Below are 18,792 nucleotides of genomic sequence, written 5' to 3'. Positions count from 1 at the left end.
CACAACTGCTGTTCTCTAAACGGTTAAGCTGTGGATAGTCATACATGTGGCAGATCAATTACTGAGCTATAGGGGCTAGAAAAAGAAAGAGTTCTATTCTGGAGCTCAAGAACAATGAAATAATAATATGAAAGGCTTCGATGACCGATATAGTTTATTAAATCGGACGTGTACACTAGCGGTCTTCTTCAATGCAAGTGCTTCACTTGGGGTCCATGTAGACTTGAAGGTGGGTTTAGTCCACTCAAATGTGAAAAACTAGTAGGAGATTGTATGGTTTACCAGTAACCATCCTCTGACAATATATAATACAAGGTATTGGTATTTTAAAGAATTGCTAACTTATCTGCCATCTTCTGTCTCCTCAAACTTCAGCTGAACTTAAATTCCATTATAATTCATAGCTCAGTCCATCTAGCTATTCTTTCGTTACACGCATTTGGCTGAGCGTGCATGTGCAGAGAGAAAAGCCTCTGCAAGACACCTCTGGCAGCAGCTTATCTCCTTAGAACAAATAGATTGAGTAGTTGAAATCCAACTATCTGATCCTTATCTGCCTGCAGTCAGGGAAAGTTTCGGGAGGCCGCCATACACACAAGATGATCGCTCCAACTGAAATCAGCGGGTTTGGCCGATCTATATCTATTGTGTATGGCCACCCATAACCTCACAAACTTCTTTTCCTCAACTCTTTACCAAGAAGTTCCCCATTTCATAAGTGGAAGTCTTGGCTTAGAGGTAATTTGCTCCAGCCCACACAGGTAGGTTGGGAGTCACACCTGCATCCCTGTTCGGTGTATATAATAAAATGGCCGAATGAATGAAAAAAAGTCTATTGAGCATTTGGCATCCATAATTCCATGGAAGCATAGCTAAGTGTCTAATCATACTAGAGTAAGACCTCATCATTGAGAAATTTGTCTGCTTGTTCCCAAAACCTTTGTATCCATGTTGACCTGGCACTTGGAACACATTTTATTGTTCAGCTAATTAAATGTTTTAATGCACCTTCCAGATGTTCAACGTGGGCGCCGTTGATGACACTAGGCGACCTTAAACAACGTATCTCCGTTACAGTGGAATCCACAACAAAGACTATACTGGGACGTGTCTGGACCGAACTTGACTACTGACCTGTCACCAACGGCATCCACTTCTGTAAGGTGCAATAAAAACTAGAAGAGTTCTTCAATCTTTCCATGTCATTCTAACTGTTGGATGTATGAGTAAATCAGCTTTACTTTCACACAATTGTTTTTGTATCACCCTGTATATGTAGTAGAAGGTTATCCTACTCTTCATTAAACAATATACTGCCATAGTGAATTTTCTTCTGCCTTGACTATACATACGGGAGCCTAATGATATAATAATTGTTAGCGTGATTAAGGTATCTAATGGAAACATAATTCAGCTATCCAATGACATAAAACTTAATATAGAAGGACATATTAATTAGGGCTTCAACACTTACTAACCCCCTTGACATGAGATTGTCAGCTATGTTAAGCAAACAAAGATGTTTATACATACATTTAATTATGCTAATGTCCCCCAATAGCGCCAAGAATGTGTTTTATCTAATGTGTATTGAAAAGTGACAAGAATATACCTAATTGAGTCCATTAGTGCAATCATTCCACTGAGGGCGAGATGCCTTGGGCTATGATTTAAAGCGTCTATAGTATCAAATAATGTGCTGGTGTGAGCTATAGGGCACGTTTACGTTTTCACAAGTGACAGCCTTTGCTGCAGCCATGAATTAACATATGTAAACCTGGATGATGGGTTCATTAAAAAAGGTACCTTAGGGAATTTGAGATAAATTAGAAATTTTAAAAAAAGGGTTGTGATTTCCTTAGAGGCTCCTATAAACACTGATGCTTTAAATGCACAGAATGTATCGAATCGGGTCACATATACATGTGGAGTAACAGGTAAACAGTGAAACTGTTTATGGCTTTTAGTATAAAGCACATCCCTACTCTTCATTTTGCAAATCATTAGCATGCAGAATGACCTCATAGTGAACAGATGTACATGGAGGCAGCGGTGATTAGATCAGTCCTCTCAGCGGTCGACCGTCCCCATGTAATTAACCCTTTGGAGGTTCCATCTACTTCCCTCCACATAATGATCATGTGCATTGTGCGGAAGCACCAACACTCAGCCTAGAAAGAGCAAATACTTAAGACCACAAGCAGCTTGCAAACCCCTAGGAGCAATTTGCTGAATTAGTGGTGTAACGGCTTCGTCAGCATACTGCCTGCGAGTTGCTCTAAAGCTCCTCACAGACAGGAACGTTCCCTTCAGTCCCACAATATTTGGATTGTCAAGACAGGAACGTAATTGGCTTTGCTAACAAATAAAGAACAAGTATCAGTGGTTCTGACGATTGCTCCAGCAACAGGTAATGTATCAGAGCAAACTGTAGAGGACATCCATCATCTGCACAAAGTGCTGAACTCCAACACACACGTTACAATTTTATTTTAGAACATTTTGCTGACAAAGTAGAAACGATCCTCTACAAGGGAATCTATACTCGTTACTGTGACCCCCCTGAAGGATGCAGACTGTTTTGGTGCCTCCATTTATGAAACCTGGTGTTAAGGGACAATGAAAGGCTCCATGACGATCAAATGTTGTAGTGCATTAAAGGCTATATAGACTTTTGGTATGCAGATTTTTTTTTCACTTAAAGCGGTTCTGTCAAAAACAATAATTCTATACTCACCTATTCCTCCCCATCAGTCTTCTTACCGCATCTTTTCCTCGCTGATCTTCTGCTGCCGCCTGCAGTCCCCCGGGTCACCTCACCTCCAGCTGGCCAGATCCTCTTCTTCCAGTGATGAAGCATCCACTCTCTGCAGTCTTCTTCCTGCAGGGCAATGTACACTACTTCACTAGTGACGTAGCGTTCATAGCCTAGCAGGGAGCGCCGAGCTATTGCAGAGACGGCGCATTCCCGCTGTCTCTCTGCAACAGTATATGAACACTTGCAGTGAGACAGCGTGCTTGCGCAGTCTAGGCAATAGATCGGCATTCCTTCCTAGACAGTGAATATTACATTACTAGTGACATAACCTACACAGACCTGCAGGGAGAAGAATGCAGAGAATGGACGCATCATAACAAGAGGATATGGCCGGCTGGTGGTGACATGACCTGGGGAGACTGGAGATCAGTGAGAAGGTGTGGTAAGGAGTCTGCCTGGGGAGGAATAGGTAAGTATTGATTTTTTTTTTCAATGACAAAACTCCTTTTAAATGCTTTAGGGTTTCATTATTTTGCAGTTTGTCTTTTGCAACTTCTACGTTTCAGAAAGTGCAATTTAAAGAAGTTGTCCCGCGGCCAAAATGAAAAAATTTTCGCCCCAGTCCCCCATGTTAAGCAAGCATCACAAACTACCCCTGTAAATCGTTTTTTCAGCGCGTTTCTACTCACCATGAAGCTGTTTCATGAAGTTATAAAAATCTTCCAAGATGGCCGCCGTCATTTCCCAAGGTGCACCGCTGGTCTTCTCCCATGGTACACCGTGGATGCTCTTCTCCAGTCTGAGCTCCACTGCCGATTACAGCCACCTCATTGGCTGATCGGCATCACGTGACGGGGGCGGAGCTACGCGATGCCGCTGAGAAGGGGGAGGAGCCAGTACGCAGCTCGTGAGCCCGAACCATCCAGCAGAGGATTCCTCTCTGCGCAAGCGCCACTGTTGCGGCGACCAGAGGAGAAGTTTGGTAGTTGGGGACGCCAGCACCGGAGGGGGTAAGTGTATAACTTCTGCATGGCCAATATTTAATGCACAATGTATATTACAAAGTGCATTAATATGGCCATACAGAAGTGCTTAACCCCACTTGCTATCGCGGGACAAGCCCTTTAAGTTTCATTAGGAGATCCGTCACTGAGGCTGGACTGATGCCTTAGCTTTCCTCTGCTCTCTCCTCTCCTGCATATTCTTATCAGCTAACTTATGACCACAACAAAGTTTTATCTTTGTTATGGTCATAAATTAGCTGATAAAGGGGAGGGGAGAAAAGATGAGGGCTGAAAACCAAGCCAGATCTATTGAGACTTAGATTGCATTGTCCATATATAGAGTAATACATAGAAATGGCAGAAGATAAATGATGGAACATTTTTAATGAAACCCTATTGCAAAAATGATTGTCAGCCCAAATTACACACAAAAAAACACCAAAACTTTAAGAGCTAAATGGTTCTGAGAGTGTGGTATAAAGATTGATCCAAATCTTAACCAGCTGCCCATCAGCTGCCGTTCAGGACACTAGGAGAGATGAACTGACATCCTTTCCCCTTGCCAGGCCTTTGATGACCATGTAGCCTCAGGAAGTCTTTGATCATGATGGCAATGAGGTTAGTCAGTGGCAGGGGGATGCTGATTACCCCTCTGCCAGTGAGGTGTGACACCTCAGATGGTTCCCAGAGACATTCTGGCTCCAAAATTTTTAGTAAGGGAAACTCCCTTAATAAGGATTATTAGTAGTGTGAATGTCCTAGCCTGATATGAATTATATTTTTGGAATTGGGAGGGCCAGCTGAAGGAAATGCATCTACACATGTTGCGGTATGGGCCCCAGAACACCACCAAATGGTGTATCAGCATGCCTGGTTATAAATTACGTGTCATGTTTGATATCGCTGAATAGATAAATCATGACCAGAAATATGCTGGGCACACATTCCCGATCAGAGCTCCTCCTGCAGAGATATTGCCAAAATGGGGAATTATAGTTTTTACAGGTAACTACGCCTCTACCCACAGCCCTCAGAGAGAATGACCTCAGAGAGGGCGGGGCAGGTGTGTTTGGGAAAACCTTTAAGAACCAAGGGCTCACAGAGACCCAGTTTCCAGACTTTGGAGATGCGCTACTGCCTAATGCTTTCCCATTTGCTTCAGTGACTCAGCACGAATCCGAACTTTGGCGAATATCCCAAATCTGTAGCTTTTTAAATTTTCTCCTTGCTTTATTTTAAAAAAACTGTCTGTTGTGTATGCCTGTAAATCTTACCTCCATTGTAATGTCCTTTTCTGTATATTTTTGTATACACATAGATATTTAGCACGGCTAGTTTTCTTGAGAATAAATCTGCAATTTATTAGTCAAGCCTTATCCGTTTTAAAATGAACCATAACTTCGAAAATTGTGTTCATAATTCATAGTCCCGGTTCCAGCTTGCTGGTGGCATACAAGCTGGTAGTGGCAGCAGTAGAGTCTGGGTATATTAGAGTGTTGGAGACGTTAGACCAACCAGGGGGGAAGAATTTGAGCTTTCGCTCTAGATACGTGCAGGAGCCTGGGAATGCAGGGTATAAATCCATCTGTATTCTAACGATTCTGCCATTGCAATCCAGATAGAGTGGTCGATCAAGGCTCTGTCGTGACAATTGGCAGCAGCGAGTGCGCTTGGATTAGCCGATCTGTGACAAATTGGCAACAGAGCAGGATCGGTTGGGGTTCCCTCCTCTCTCTCCCTGACAGACAGTAGTAGAAATCAATAATGATCAGTGTTTAAGGCATAAATAAATGTTTTTGTAAATGTTCAATTGAGGATGGTCAAATGATATGGGCATGAAGTAAAAAGAACACCAAGACAAAATTCTTGAAATCTTTTAGTGAGATTACAAAAAGTTTCTATCCTACAAGGAGGGCAATAGTAAATGGAGTTCCAAGCTTCTATGGCTGAGATAGCAGTCGTGGACACAATGGTTTTCCATTGACACTTGTGGCAGCTATATGGGACAGTAGTAAAAGGAGAAAGCCAAAAGGTAGGGAAGACTCGGAGGTCACTCACACGAGTGCATTTATTCTGCATATTGTGTAATTTTTACACACGTAATACACAGTATGCAGCAAATCTGCATACAACACAAGGCCATTCAATGCATCAAAACTGGAATTTTGGAATGGATTAAACACTTAAACCTAAAGAGTGTACATATACGCCCTCCGGGTGCGGGTTTTGTATGGGGTGGAATCTGCAGCTGATCATGCTGCATATATGGCAGGTTCCCAATAGTCTTCGACAGCAGCAATCAGTGCTCACGCTGAGAGGGTTACTTTAAATGACGCTATTCTGATAGTGGCATTCGGAAGTCATGAATAGCACCTTTGCAATGAGATTGTAAGGTGCCCTTCAGTCGTCATGGCAGCCCAGGGCGTTCTAAAGGTGGGGTAACGCTATGTCCATAAAAGTCTGATCAAAATAACACGTTATTTATCACAAACAGAAAAAAATAATTCGCAATGTCAGAAACACGCCTTTTTTGGTCACACTGTTTAAGAAAAAATGTAATACAAAGTAATCACAAAGTTCTATACACCCCTAAATGGCACCAACAGAAACCACAGATCATCACACAAAAAGTGAGCGATCATATACCACCATTGACTGAAAGATAAAATAGTTATGCAGTCAGTAGATGGCAACAGAAAAGTTTATATTATTTTCATCTACTTATTTTTTATTTGCTGTATGATTTATAGCTGGATACATTTGGTATCACGTTTGTACAGTCTTACAGAATAAAGTTATGTCATAAATGTTTAAAAGTTTTTCAGTATATTATCTTGTTAGCCGCTTAGTTGTTCACGACCGTTGGCGACGCTAAAGGCTAGCCGCCTCCATGTTTTTATATAATATATATCCTCCATGTTTTTATATGATATATATATATATTTTCCATACTGTACATGCTCCAGTACATTATATGCTACACTAACTAGTACCATTGAAAAAATATAACTCCTACTGCAAAAAAAGAAGCCCTCAGATAGCTACATCGACAGAAAAATAAAGAGAGTTACGATTTTTTGAAAGTGGGGAGTCAAAAACAAAAAAAAGTAATCGAAATAGAAAAAAGGGCTAAGAGTGAAATCAAGAGTCTTGTGTCATTTTTACACATAATTTAGAGTTTGCCAATGACATAAGAAAATGACCATGCGACTTATGGAGATCGCAGTGTTGTCTACATAACGTGCATACTCTCATGAAGACCCCCCGCATTGTAGTTCATGTAAAGCATTCTTAACAAGAACATTTTCTTATGAAAATTACCGAGTAGGGGGAAAATCAATTTCAAGCAGTGGACGTCTTCGCTCGTCATACCAGCTAATTATGGAAGTTTTTTTTATATTAATTTGAACTGTTCAAAATTTGGCAGAAAGTTCAAAAACAAAAAAAAAAATAGAACAAAAAATAGTTTGCACCTGTCCCACTTCTATTAAATAAAGAGGGGGTGGGGGTGGGGGGGAATAAAGAGAATGAGCACTAATGAAAAGCCTTAACTTAGGCGCTTTTGCCAATGTTGCTTAGTATTCCAGTTCAACAAAGATAAATAGAGGCCATCCCCATGTTTCTTGACGCCTCTCCAGGAAGCGGGGTACGATTATGTAAATAGCATCGGTTCCCTTTACTTCTGCCAGCTTGCTTATCTCCAAAGCCTTCTGCCTGCTGCTACTGACGACCAATACAAGTGTATGCACACAGCTCTTATCTCTGAACAAAGCTGGAGAAAGGCACAAGGACGGAGGCCAGCAATGTTGGACAGTGACGCCTGGTTGATTTTCTGTACGATTTATTTAACTGAATTTAATTTCTTTTCTTCACTACTGCAGTTTTGATCAGAGATATTTATGAACTGTGCCAAATGGGAGATTAGAAAAGCAAGATGTCTAGAAGCGGAGTTATTAATTAAACTGAGGGAAGGATAGGATGCTTTTTATACTCCTAATGACGGACATGTATCTGCGCTGATGAATTTAATTTCATGTGAGCAGACTGTAGCCAGCCCATTCCCTAAATATGACCAGCATGCCATCAAAGACGGTGTGTGAAAGACGTGGAAGAAAATGATCTTGTGAGAGTGACAAGGAGGCGTGCAATGTACCTCTCCTGTCCATAACCCTGTGAGACCTGCTTTTATAGAACTCAGAGTTCCATTACAACTTACAGAAATTACACTTTAGACTTATACTACTGGTCACTAAAGGGTAAAAGCATCTAAAAAGTAAAAAAAAACGAATAAAAAAAAAACACCGCGCTACCGGTCAAAAATGTTAGAACACCTCAATTCTTCCAGTTATTCTTGACATTAACACAGTTCAAGTCCAGCAAATAACATTAAATGGTTTAAAAGGTTCAAAAGTAAAGTTGAAAATCTAAAAAGATTATGAAATTTTAACCTGAAACGCAATGTTCTTGTGAATTTAGGATTTTAACTGAAGGGCTTTTTTCCCCCTCATCAAGGACAGCTGATCTGCAGCACAGAAAGCAAATTATGGTTTGAAATTGGATGCGAACTATCCCCACAGGTAGCTCAATTTTTGTAGACTACTTTCAAACCCTCCGATTCTATATAATCAGCGTTGAAATAGTCTGCATTAGAACTCCCTGCACACCATCAAGTAGGTCAAGTGGCTCCTAAGTGTGTGACATCAACTGTCAAACATGGAGGAGAAAGCGTGATGGCGTCCTGTACAAAAAGGGGCTGCCACAGCATTTTGATATGCCATGCAATACACTCTAGTAGATGCCCAGTTGGTCAGGGGTTCATATTACAGCAAAACGATGATCTAAAACATACTTCTAGGTTATGTCTGATCTACCCAAGAAAAAACTACTAAAAACAATTCTAAAAACAGACTAAACTGCTTTGTAACAAAGATGTGTTTCTCAAGATTTGTATATGGTATGTAAGGTATAAGCGATCCCCTGTAATGTATAAATGACTGCATCCACCTCTGCAGCACTTTTCTGCACCTTTTTTCAAGTGCAATGCACCAGCTGACTTGTCTGCCTGTGTTTAACCATGTACCAGGTAAAGAAGTTTACACTGGGATATAACTTACATATGTTGGAGGGTAGAATACACAAGTATCCTATAATGGTAAAGATGAAAAAATGTATCTATATTATTATATTTTGTGTTCCATTAGCAACTGATTGTTGAAGAGCTTAGTTCAACATTGTAAGACATCCTAAAAAGGAACTTGTCACTACCTATGAGTTAGGCCTCATGTCCACTTGCACGCACGGATGCCACAGCAGAATCCGTGCCTGTCCGCGACCATGGACAGAAAAAGTCAGTTTCTTACCTCTCCAGATCCAGCGTCTCCTCCGTGCTGGCTGGATCTTCTTTCTTCAACACGATGGATGTGTCCAAGCATGCTGGCCGACGCGCACTGTACATGTGCAGTGCCTTTTTTCTTTTTCGAGTCTCCTGCTTTCCTGCGGATTGGATGGCTTCCATTGACTCCAAAGGAAACCGTTCCTGTGGGATCCGCAGGAAAAAGGAGGAGGCGGTGCTTTCATCCCGAGTGCACTAGCCGCACGCCGGGAAAAAAATTTAAAAAACACATCGGCATGCTTTTAGCTGCTGTGCGAGTGCCCATGTCTCCCTATGGGTGGCTTGATTCGCTTATCTCCTGTGCAAGTGCTGCAAATCAAACCCGCCCGTGGACATTGGGCCTCATGGCGCTCGGATGCCATATTCCGAGGAGGTTGGGGATATAGTTTTTAGATTCACCCAACTCCCCTTTCTCACGCCGTCACCTATGAAAATCGACACCAGCAGACTCATTTAAGGTACCATAGAGCTATCTTTGTCCACACAGAATGCATGATGACCAAAGTCGCCGTGTAGCCCTGGCCCAAATGTGAAGAAATGGTGAAATTGAAAACATTAGCTGATAAATATTTCAGTGTGAAATTTGACAAATATTATGCCAACCAAATTGGCACAGTTTTGTGGCAAGTATATGCTGTAATCATTTCTAGAGCCAATACATAGGATTGTACCTCAGCACTCCAACGGGCACACAGCATAGGTTCGTGGGCCACATGAGGCTCCTAAGCCACTGGTTGGGGATGACTGCTCTGACATCATTGCCCAACTTGACTACAGCTCTTGTGGGTAAATGTATAGAAATCCTGAAACTAATTCTCCAATTCTATGGGAATAACTGTCCATTGTTCTGCAAAGGGATACTCACACCAAGAACACGTGGATGCTCGGAGGTGTCCATATACTAGTGGCCACGCATGGTACATATGTGGGATATTATCCCTACACCAACATACTTGATTTTATTAGAGATATGAACATGTCCTAAATTTCTTAGTTGTAAATGATTCCATACAGCTTCCTATCCCTAACCTTATAGAGCATGTCCAGCCGGTTTTAAATGTATTGCCTTGTGTGACACGTCTTGCAGTTTTTCTTTTGTGCATGTTAGACTCGAATTTCTAGAATATATCCTAGCTGTATATTTGCTGCCCTGAATACAAGAGAATATGGGACGTTCAAAGAACATATACCAGATCAGCCGCAGTAAATAACGCTGCCTGCCGTATAAAGACATGGCCATAAATATGTACAAAGAAGCAGAAGTGAAAAAGCCATGTACTTAATAGACCCAGCAGGAGGCCATGCACAAGGGAATATGGCTAGTTTCCAATTTTAAACAGGAATGACCAACAGTTCCATTAAAACCCAAAAACTGTGAAACTAAGGACGACACATAAAATAGCGGGCATACGTTTGTACATCTAGCTAATTTGAGCAACAATAAGACCTTCTAGTTGTCCTGTGGGCACATCACCCATGCATTCTTGCTTCATTAATCCCTGACCTTGGTGTCTGGGCAGTATAATCCCTGTTTAGCATTAGCAGGAACGACTTCTACTGTGATGGCCAATCTGTCCTCGCCTTTCAGCCCAGCATCCAAACCCAAAGATGAGCAAACAAAATTTAGACTGTTCTCCTCAGCAAGGGTTTATACAAACTTTGAACAACTTTGCAAAATAAAGCAAAAAATTAAGCTTGCTAGATGAGGAGGTAAATAAAGAAAAAAAGGAAATAATGTGGCAAAACACAAAAATGTTATGCTATAAATATAAGTTCTCCATCTATCGGACGTGGAAAGTGAAATGTCCACCTTTTAAGACATTGTAGGTTCACAATTCTGTTCTGCTTAATTTCTTAATATCTGGTTATAGGGGGTTAGGGCATTGAGATTTCCTGCAGCCACCAGCAGCAGGAATTGAGGGGCTTGCAGCATATTGTCTATACATTGAAAATAATAAAACAGTATGCACTAAGCTTTTGAGCTCCCTTTAGTGTTGGCTGCAGCCAGAGGGGTATACAGGGCGACTCAAAAAGAATGGTGCAAAAGTAAAGCCGATTTATTCATACATGAATGGACATACAGCAGACAGAAAGACCTGAAAAGACAGAAGAACTCCACGTTGTTGTGATGTACCATGTAGGCGCTGTTGGTGACACTAGACAACCTAGAACAAGGCATCTCCGCTGCAGTGGAATGGATAACAGAGGGTATGCCAGGACACACATGGGCAGAACTGGACATCTGCAGTGTCGCCAATGGTGCCCACATGAAATATCTGTAAAGTGCATTAAAAACTAGAAGAGTTCCTCTATCCTCTCATGTCATTATGGCTGCTGTATGTCAATTTATGGAAACATAAATCAGCTTGACTTTTGCACCATTCTTTTTGAATAACCCTGTATTTCAACTCTGTCCATGCAGGTGACTGAGCTCTGTATCAGAAAAAAACGGCAAAAGCTATAAGAAATATCTTAAAAAATTAACCAACTGATATTTCGATAAAAAACTAAACTAAAAATGGTAAAAATTCACTTCTCGGCTAAAAGCAGACAAGCCTAATTTTACATCGTTTGATGAGATTTAAAAAATATATGTTAAGAGCAGTTTTACTAAATTTCTTTCCAGCACTTCAACTGGAAATAAACTGGTTGAAAGCTCAAAGAACAGTCTTCGTGTGCTTTTACACGGAATGATTATTGTCCCCACCCCAACTTCTCTTAATCCCTTAATGCAGAGGTGTAACTTGAAGCTCCTGGGCCCCAATGCAAAACCTGTAGCAGGGCCCCCAACTATAATGCTTTATTCATAGCACTGGGCTCCCTATATGGAGAAGAGAGGCCTTATGGGCCCCTAAGGCTCCTGGGCCCGGGTGCAACCACATCCCCTATAGTTATGCCAGTGCCGACAGATAGACCTGTATAAAAGCACCCTTAATACCACTGACAAGAGAGTGTAAGGAAGGACTCCACCCAAAATAATTTACAGTTTCCTATTTAATACACTGACAGATTTCCCTTTAAGGTCGACGTACCTCCATAAGAGCTCAATAAGAACAAGTACATATGTCTGCAGCTGACCACTGAGGAAAAATAATTATAATAAATGTTCAATAATTTACAGATCGGTAAGGATACTCACCCAAGCCAACCAGAGAGTAACTGGGAGTTGGAGAGAACACTTGAGCAGCAAAGTCTTCAAAAGTCATCACTTCTCTGTGGTTCTGAATTATTGCTTCAAGATACAGAGCCCTTTCCTCATAGCTGGAGTACCGAAGTTAAGGATAAATCAAGGCACCATCAAACAGCAAATATAATGCATGGCAGAGTCAAGCTGGAATTAAATATTTATTAAACAAAGACAGAGTAAAAAATATCGAAAACACAGCAAAAGCAAAATAAGCAGAACAGTCAAAAGAAGAGCAAAAAGACAAACCAATGAGAACAAATTACAGTAAAGTTAAGACTTGAATTTTAGGTATCACATATAAAGAAAAGGAGAAAAAACCTTCATAACTAATTACTGGTATGCAGCAGATTAAATTATATAGACCTAATTACATACAGCCTAAATGATCCCAGCAACCAATACAAGAAGCCATTGACTGACAAGTAAATTCTAGCAGCATACTGCCTCTTGTCTGAGCAATTTTATGTGACTCAAAGTGTTGTTGCTGCAGTGGTCATTACCGACTGAACTCCTAGTTAATGAATTAGCTTCCAAACTTGCTTGGAGAGGAGACACACGCCCATAGCCTTTTCTAAGGGGAACGAATGATGCCATTGACAATTCATTACAAGCATGCTTATTCTGCTCAGTGCTTGGCTGTTGCCAGGGCTTCACGCTGCACACTGCCACAGCAAGCCGCTGGTCCTGTAAACAGCAGGATACAAGGCTTGAGTGGCCGTCTGGCGGGCAAGCACTCTGACACTAAGCTGGCACGTGCTGGAACAGCAGGAGCAGGCTACTGCGTGACAAATTACTGAAAGAGCCGAGCTAAACTTATGTCAGACTGCCACCTGAGCCTGCGGACCTCTCTGGCTCTGCCATCTTTATGCAATTCATTGGTCACTCATTTATTCTTGCAGTGTGCTCAAGGGTCCAGTTTAAAGATCGAAGCCTTTTGGAGTGCTGCACTGCAAATACCCCGTAGAAAGCATGCCTACAACTAGATAAACTACTAGTAGTTCTAAATCTACCTAACTTATCTTGTATCCATCTGGTCTCTGCTTTTATATACTATTACGTAATCTAGTAACTCCGTCCAACATGTATATCCATACTGGATAGTACTGATACATCACATGCGAAATTTCAATACAAGCTACAATATTACACTGCAAAGTGGTAAGCTGTCCGTGGTGCTGAAATAGATTCTGCACTCAGCCCTGAAAAAAGGTCACGTCACGAAAAGGAGAAGGTTTCACTGAAGCTACAAGGCTTGTAATGTAACACAAATGGAAAAAAGTTCTTAAAAGGGGTTTTCCGGGACTAAATTACTGATGACCTATTATCAGGATAGATCATTGATATCTGATTGGTAGGGGTCCACTACTCAGGACCCTCACGGTCAGCTGCTTGATAAGGCCGTAGTGCTCTTTTCATGCATGTGCCATCTAGTTCATTGTTCACATGGCCTGAGAACAGCCCCGATTCATCATGCAAAAGTTTGGCAAGTTCCCTAAAAGAAGATGGATGCTGTTCATATATCCTAATTGAACATATCAGTTTGTCCTAAAGATACTCAGATAAGGTTCAGGTTGTGTCTCAGTGCAGCCAGTCCAATAGTGGAACATTCAAAGTAGGGTAAACCAGAACGGGATTTGTGACAAGGCGCATTAACTTGCTGAAGTATGGCTGACTATTCCCAGAGTATTACCACATTGTCAGCGGCACATTATTGTCTAGAATGTCAGGTTAAACTTCCGTGTTTATGGTCCTTGCCACCAACAAACAGATCATGTCACGTAAAACATCCCCAGACAATAATGGAACCTCTGCCATACTTAACGGTTGGCACAACACACTCAGGCAAAAGGTATCCCATGGCGTCCTCCACACCCAGGTACGTTCATCTGATTTGAAAATGGAGAAGCACAATTCGTCACTCCATAAAACATTCTTCCATTGCTCAACTGTCCAATAACTATGCTCTTTGCACCTTTGTAGACAGGCCAATGCTTCTTTAAGAGCTTGCAAGATGAATGGAGGGAATATACTAGCTGGTGTATATGAGACATTAATAGAAAGCATGCCATGGAGAGTTTCTAATGTTATTAGGGCCAAAGGAGCCCCACTAAGTATTAACATATGGAAATACGAGGGTCTTACCAAAAGTAATGCAAAATTGGTCATAACTTCTTTATTAACTGATGTAGATTGTTCACATTGCACAGGTAGTTGGAGTGACTTTTCCTCTATACAGGTGTTTCAGAATAGGTTTCTTCCTTGCTGGTGAATAATGGATTCCAAGGGTGGAAGTCTGCTCTGATCTGCTTAAGGGTGCATTCACACGAACGTATATCGGTTTGGTTTTCACACCGAGCCGATATACGTTGTCCTCGTGTGCAGAGGGGGGAGGATGGAAGTGCCAGGGCCAGGAACTGTGCTCCCGCCCCCTCTCTGCCCCTCTGCACTATTTGCAATGGGGAGAGGCGGAACGGGGGCGGGGCTAATTCCCGGACCTTAGCCCCGCCCCGGTCCTGCCTCCTCTCATTGCAAATAGTGCAGAGGGGTGGAGAGGAGGCAGAGAGGGGGCGGGAGCTCAGTTCCTGCTTCTGGCTCTTCCATCCTCCCCCCTCTGCACACGAGGACAACGTATATCGGCTCGGCATGAAAAGTGAGCCGATATACGTTCGTGTAAATGCACCCTAAAGCATTCAAAGCCAATGAAGACAATTTTTTTTTTTCCAATCTGGTGACAGGGGCATATCGTTATGATCTGGAAACGAAGAATCAGTCCAGGCAATGGCGGCACACCTCTCCTCCAAGACCTAAGAAGTTCACAAGCCAGCGATCAGCACAGAAAGTCATGCTGTTTGTTGGGATGGCAAGGGTGTCATTCTCCTTGATTTTCTGGAACAAAGTCGTACCATTAACAGCAAGCGGTACGTGGCGCAAATAAATTGCTAATAGTGGAGACTATATTGAGCAGCACATTCGTATAGAGGAAGAGTCACTCCAACTACATGTGCAATTTGAACAATCTACATCAGTTAATGAAGTAGTTATGACCACTTTTGCATTACTTTCAGTACAATCCTTGTAAATACTACTTTTGATTCTTGCGCACATTTCCAATTTCTCTTGGTAGGACAGTGTAATTGTAGGGAATAAGACAAAAGGCCATAGTGCAGTGTACTCTGTGCATCTGTATATAAAATAGACGCCCTACTGAAAAACAAACAAGTGTATTAGTAGCTGTCAAGAATCTTGCACTCACATAAAGTCCACCAACCACTAGCTAAAACAGTCAAGCTAATCTATTACTTGAAATAGTAAGTAAACCCTTTGAAATGACTTGGATTTCTACATGGATTACTAATTACATACGGTCTGATTACTATTGAAGCCTCAATCACAGACAAACTAACTAAGCTAATATGACAAACAGTTAAATACAGAGTGAAACCCTGTATTTAAGAACCTGCAGATCTCCCTTTAGCAGTAAGCCCCTCCACTAAGTAAGATTTGCATTAAGTAGCAATTTAGAATTATTCCTCCCTGCAAATAAGTTTTTGTTATGTCGCCTACGACCTGAAGGTTGCAAGTTCAATCCCCGCATGACTCAGGTAGCCGGGTCAGGGTTGACTCAGCCTTCCATCCTTCCAAGGTCAGTAAAAAAAGTGCTATACAAATAAAGATTATTATTATTTATTATTATTTCTAGGATGCTTTGCATGCATGGCCCTCTTCAAATTAGTTTCTAGATAGGGTTAGGGTCAGACTCTGACTTGGCCATTCTAAATACACATTTTTTTTTAACCATTCTTTAGTGGATTTACTTGTGTGCTTTGTGTCATTGTCTTGTTGCACAACCCAACGTCTCTTCAGACTTCATTTTATTAGTAAGGGTTCACTTACTTTTTCTTGCAACTGTCTATCTAATTTCCAAACCTATCATAGCACCACCCATGCGATCAGTTTAGAAGATGGAACGCTCCTCAGAATTAAGGCACATCTATCACACATTGCAAAGAGTTACACAAAGTAACGGTTTATTTCATAAGTTGCTTAAACTAAATATTGGTTCACACATTCTCCATATCTGACACTCAAGATTTTGTCTCAAAGTTTTGTAGGGTTTTTTTTTTTAAACCAATGGGACGTTCCGGGCATGGTGAGACTGAATACGGCTGCTTAAAAGGAGGGGAACTTGTGTGTCTGAGCTACTTGTTCGGCAGTGTGCAGTCAAAGGCATTCTAAGGTGCCCGAGGTCTCAATGACAATAAACTAAATGAGTTTTTTTCTTTTTCAAGTAAAAAAAAAAAAGGCTTCAAAAGAGGAGAAAAGTGGTTTATTTTAACTTCATTATTTCTCATCAGTCAACCCTCCTCTCGCTCCAGTTTGCAGACAAGAGTGTGACATTAACATTCCACTTTTCACATTGCTAGGGCCCCATTTTATTAAAATAATTTACATGTGAAAATGGAATATTCTCCAACACATCAGAACACAATGATGACAGGGAAGAGATGACTGAAGGAAGGAAAACCTTAATTGCAAAATGCTAATTTATTCTAATACACACCTGTTAGATGATACAGCCACAGCCACAACAAGGGTCGGGAAAATAAAAGAAGCAAATTAGTTTTTTCTATTAGAAGGTAAACAATCACTGGGAGGCGGGAAAAGGTGCATAACAAAGCTGCACTCCAGGGTTTCAAAGGGCTGGAGTGTAAAAGGAGATGAATGAAGATTGGAAATTGCCCGACATTCCAATAATTTATACATGCAATCCTATTAAATAGGTTTGAAGACTGGCTTAGCATTAGACTATAATTAAAGGACACAGCCAAAAGATGAGAAAAAAAAGTATAGTTTTGGGAGAAGTCAATGCTATACTTATGGTGGGAAGAAAACAAAAATCCTAAACTGTTTTAAAGATTCCAAAATTTTGGATCATTACTGTTAGTCAGTCTTGCAGTGCCTGCAGTGTAAAGCATGGAAGAGCAAGACAAATTCAGACTCAGACAATTGTTTACATTGACTATAACCTAAAGCTAATTTAGCACAGGGACGAGTGCAATATTGGGCTGTGATCCATGGCCCAATATTGTGCTTGCCAATATGCGATTCTTGCCATAGATGCGAGGCGTTTTCGTATCAAAATAACCTTGCATCACTTTGGAGGAATCACAGAGTCTCTCCCATTGTTTTCAATGGGAGACCTCACATTGTATCGCACTTGTGTGCACCTAGCACATGGTGTGATGTGGTCACTGGCCCCATTGAAAACATTGGACGATGCAAGAGAATGCCCAAAGATAAGACGCGATGTTTACTCAACGCGAAAGAAAATAAATCCAACATGTGTATGACCCCATTCAAAAGAACGGGGTTCATATTTGTGTCTCAACGTATAAATCTCATGAAATTTTCTCTGCTGTGTGAAACGACCTAAAGAGCAACCACTTGTGAAAATTGTGCCCCGACGAGCACAACCGTTGTTCATACGCTCAGTTAGGGCATATGAATATAATAGAGCAGAGTCTCCTATTTAGGACCCCCATTTATGAGCCGGAATAGTCTGGCAGACTTAGATTTGTCCTTGTATGTGAATCCTTGTATCTTTGAGCCATCCTTCATCTGAACGCTGTGAGATAAATGCCTGTCAGCGGCTTTCCTTACAAAAATCGGCTATTTGCTCTGAGCAGGGCCTGGGGTAATGAGCTGTTTGCTACAGGCCATATTCTAAAAAGGACGATTGTTTTACAGGAGCCGTCTGATACAATAATGACAAATGGAAGGTCCCTTATTCAGAGCATCCATTAGTCACCAACGCTATAATAGCCCATTGAGTTCAACACAATGTTGCAGGAGAAACGAAGACTACTTGTCACAGAGGAACTTGTCATGGGCTTCTTTAAATAGGGAAGGGATGTGGAAACCTCGCAAACCCTTAAAAGCGACACCATTTTTGGGACAAAAAAGGTTGCTGCAGAACGAGAGAGGGGATAGATTACCTATACATGATCTTGGCCTTCCCTCCGCTTCTGGGTGCCACTTTCGGGCAGCCAAAATAATAGCCACGTCTTTCGAACTACATTATGTTCTTCCCTGTGACTAGCCAATGCTGGTCACGTGTGTAGTGCTGGCCAATCACAGAGGAGGTACAGTGCACTGGTAGTCCTAACATTATCAATGCAGTGCGTGGGATTGGCTAGTCTAAAGCTGGTGGTGGTGGCCATCTTGGCCACCTTTAAACAGCACCTGGAACCAGAAGAAAGGAAAGACCACTCAGAAGATCAACTACAGATAATATACCTCCTTCACTCTCCAGTCTCGAAAGAGAATTTTATCCCGAACCCGAAGAGTCACTCTAAAGAATTCATGATCGTTTTTCAAATAGGCAGGTAAGACCAAGTAAAAAAAAAACAACAACATTTGCACTGGCTTATACAAAGGGGTTGTCTCATGA

The 18,792-nt window shown here is 41.5% G+C and overlaps 1 protein-coding gene across 2 annotated transcripts in view; it reads right to left on the bottom strand.

The window, feature by feature from the left end:
• RALGAPA2 (Ral GTPase activating protein catalytic subunit alpha 2) overlaps positions 1-18,792 on the bottom strand; it is a 280,005-nt gene that overhangs the window by 22,594 nt on the left and 238,619 nt on the right. For both annotated transcript variants that reach the window (XM_066595757.1, XM_066595758.1), the window contains exon 38: positions 12,294-12,415. In XM_066595757.1, coding sequence (XP_066451854.1) covers positions 12,294-12,415 — 122 coding nt within the window. The remainder of the gene's footprint in view (positions 1-12,293; positions 12,416-18,792) is intronic.

This window comes from Eleutherodactylus coqui, chromosome 3 (assembly GCF_035609145.1).
Source record: "Eleutherodactylus coqui strain aEleCoq1 chromosome 3, aEleCoq1.hap1, whole genome shotgun sequence".
Taxonomy (NCBI): Eukaryota; Metazoa; Chordata; class Amphibia; order Anura; family Eleutherodactylidae; genus Eleutherodactylus; species Eleutherodactylus coqui.
Note: the sequence above shows the minus strand (reverse complement) of the source record. Positions and strands in the feature narration are given on the sequence as shown.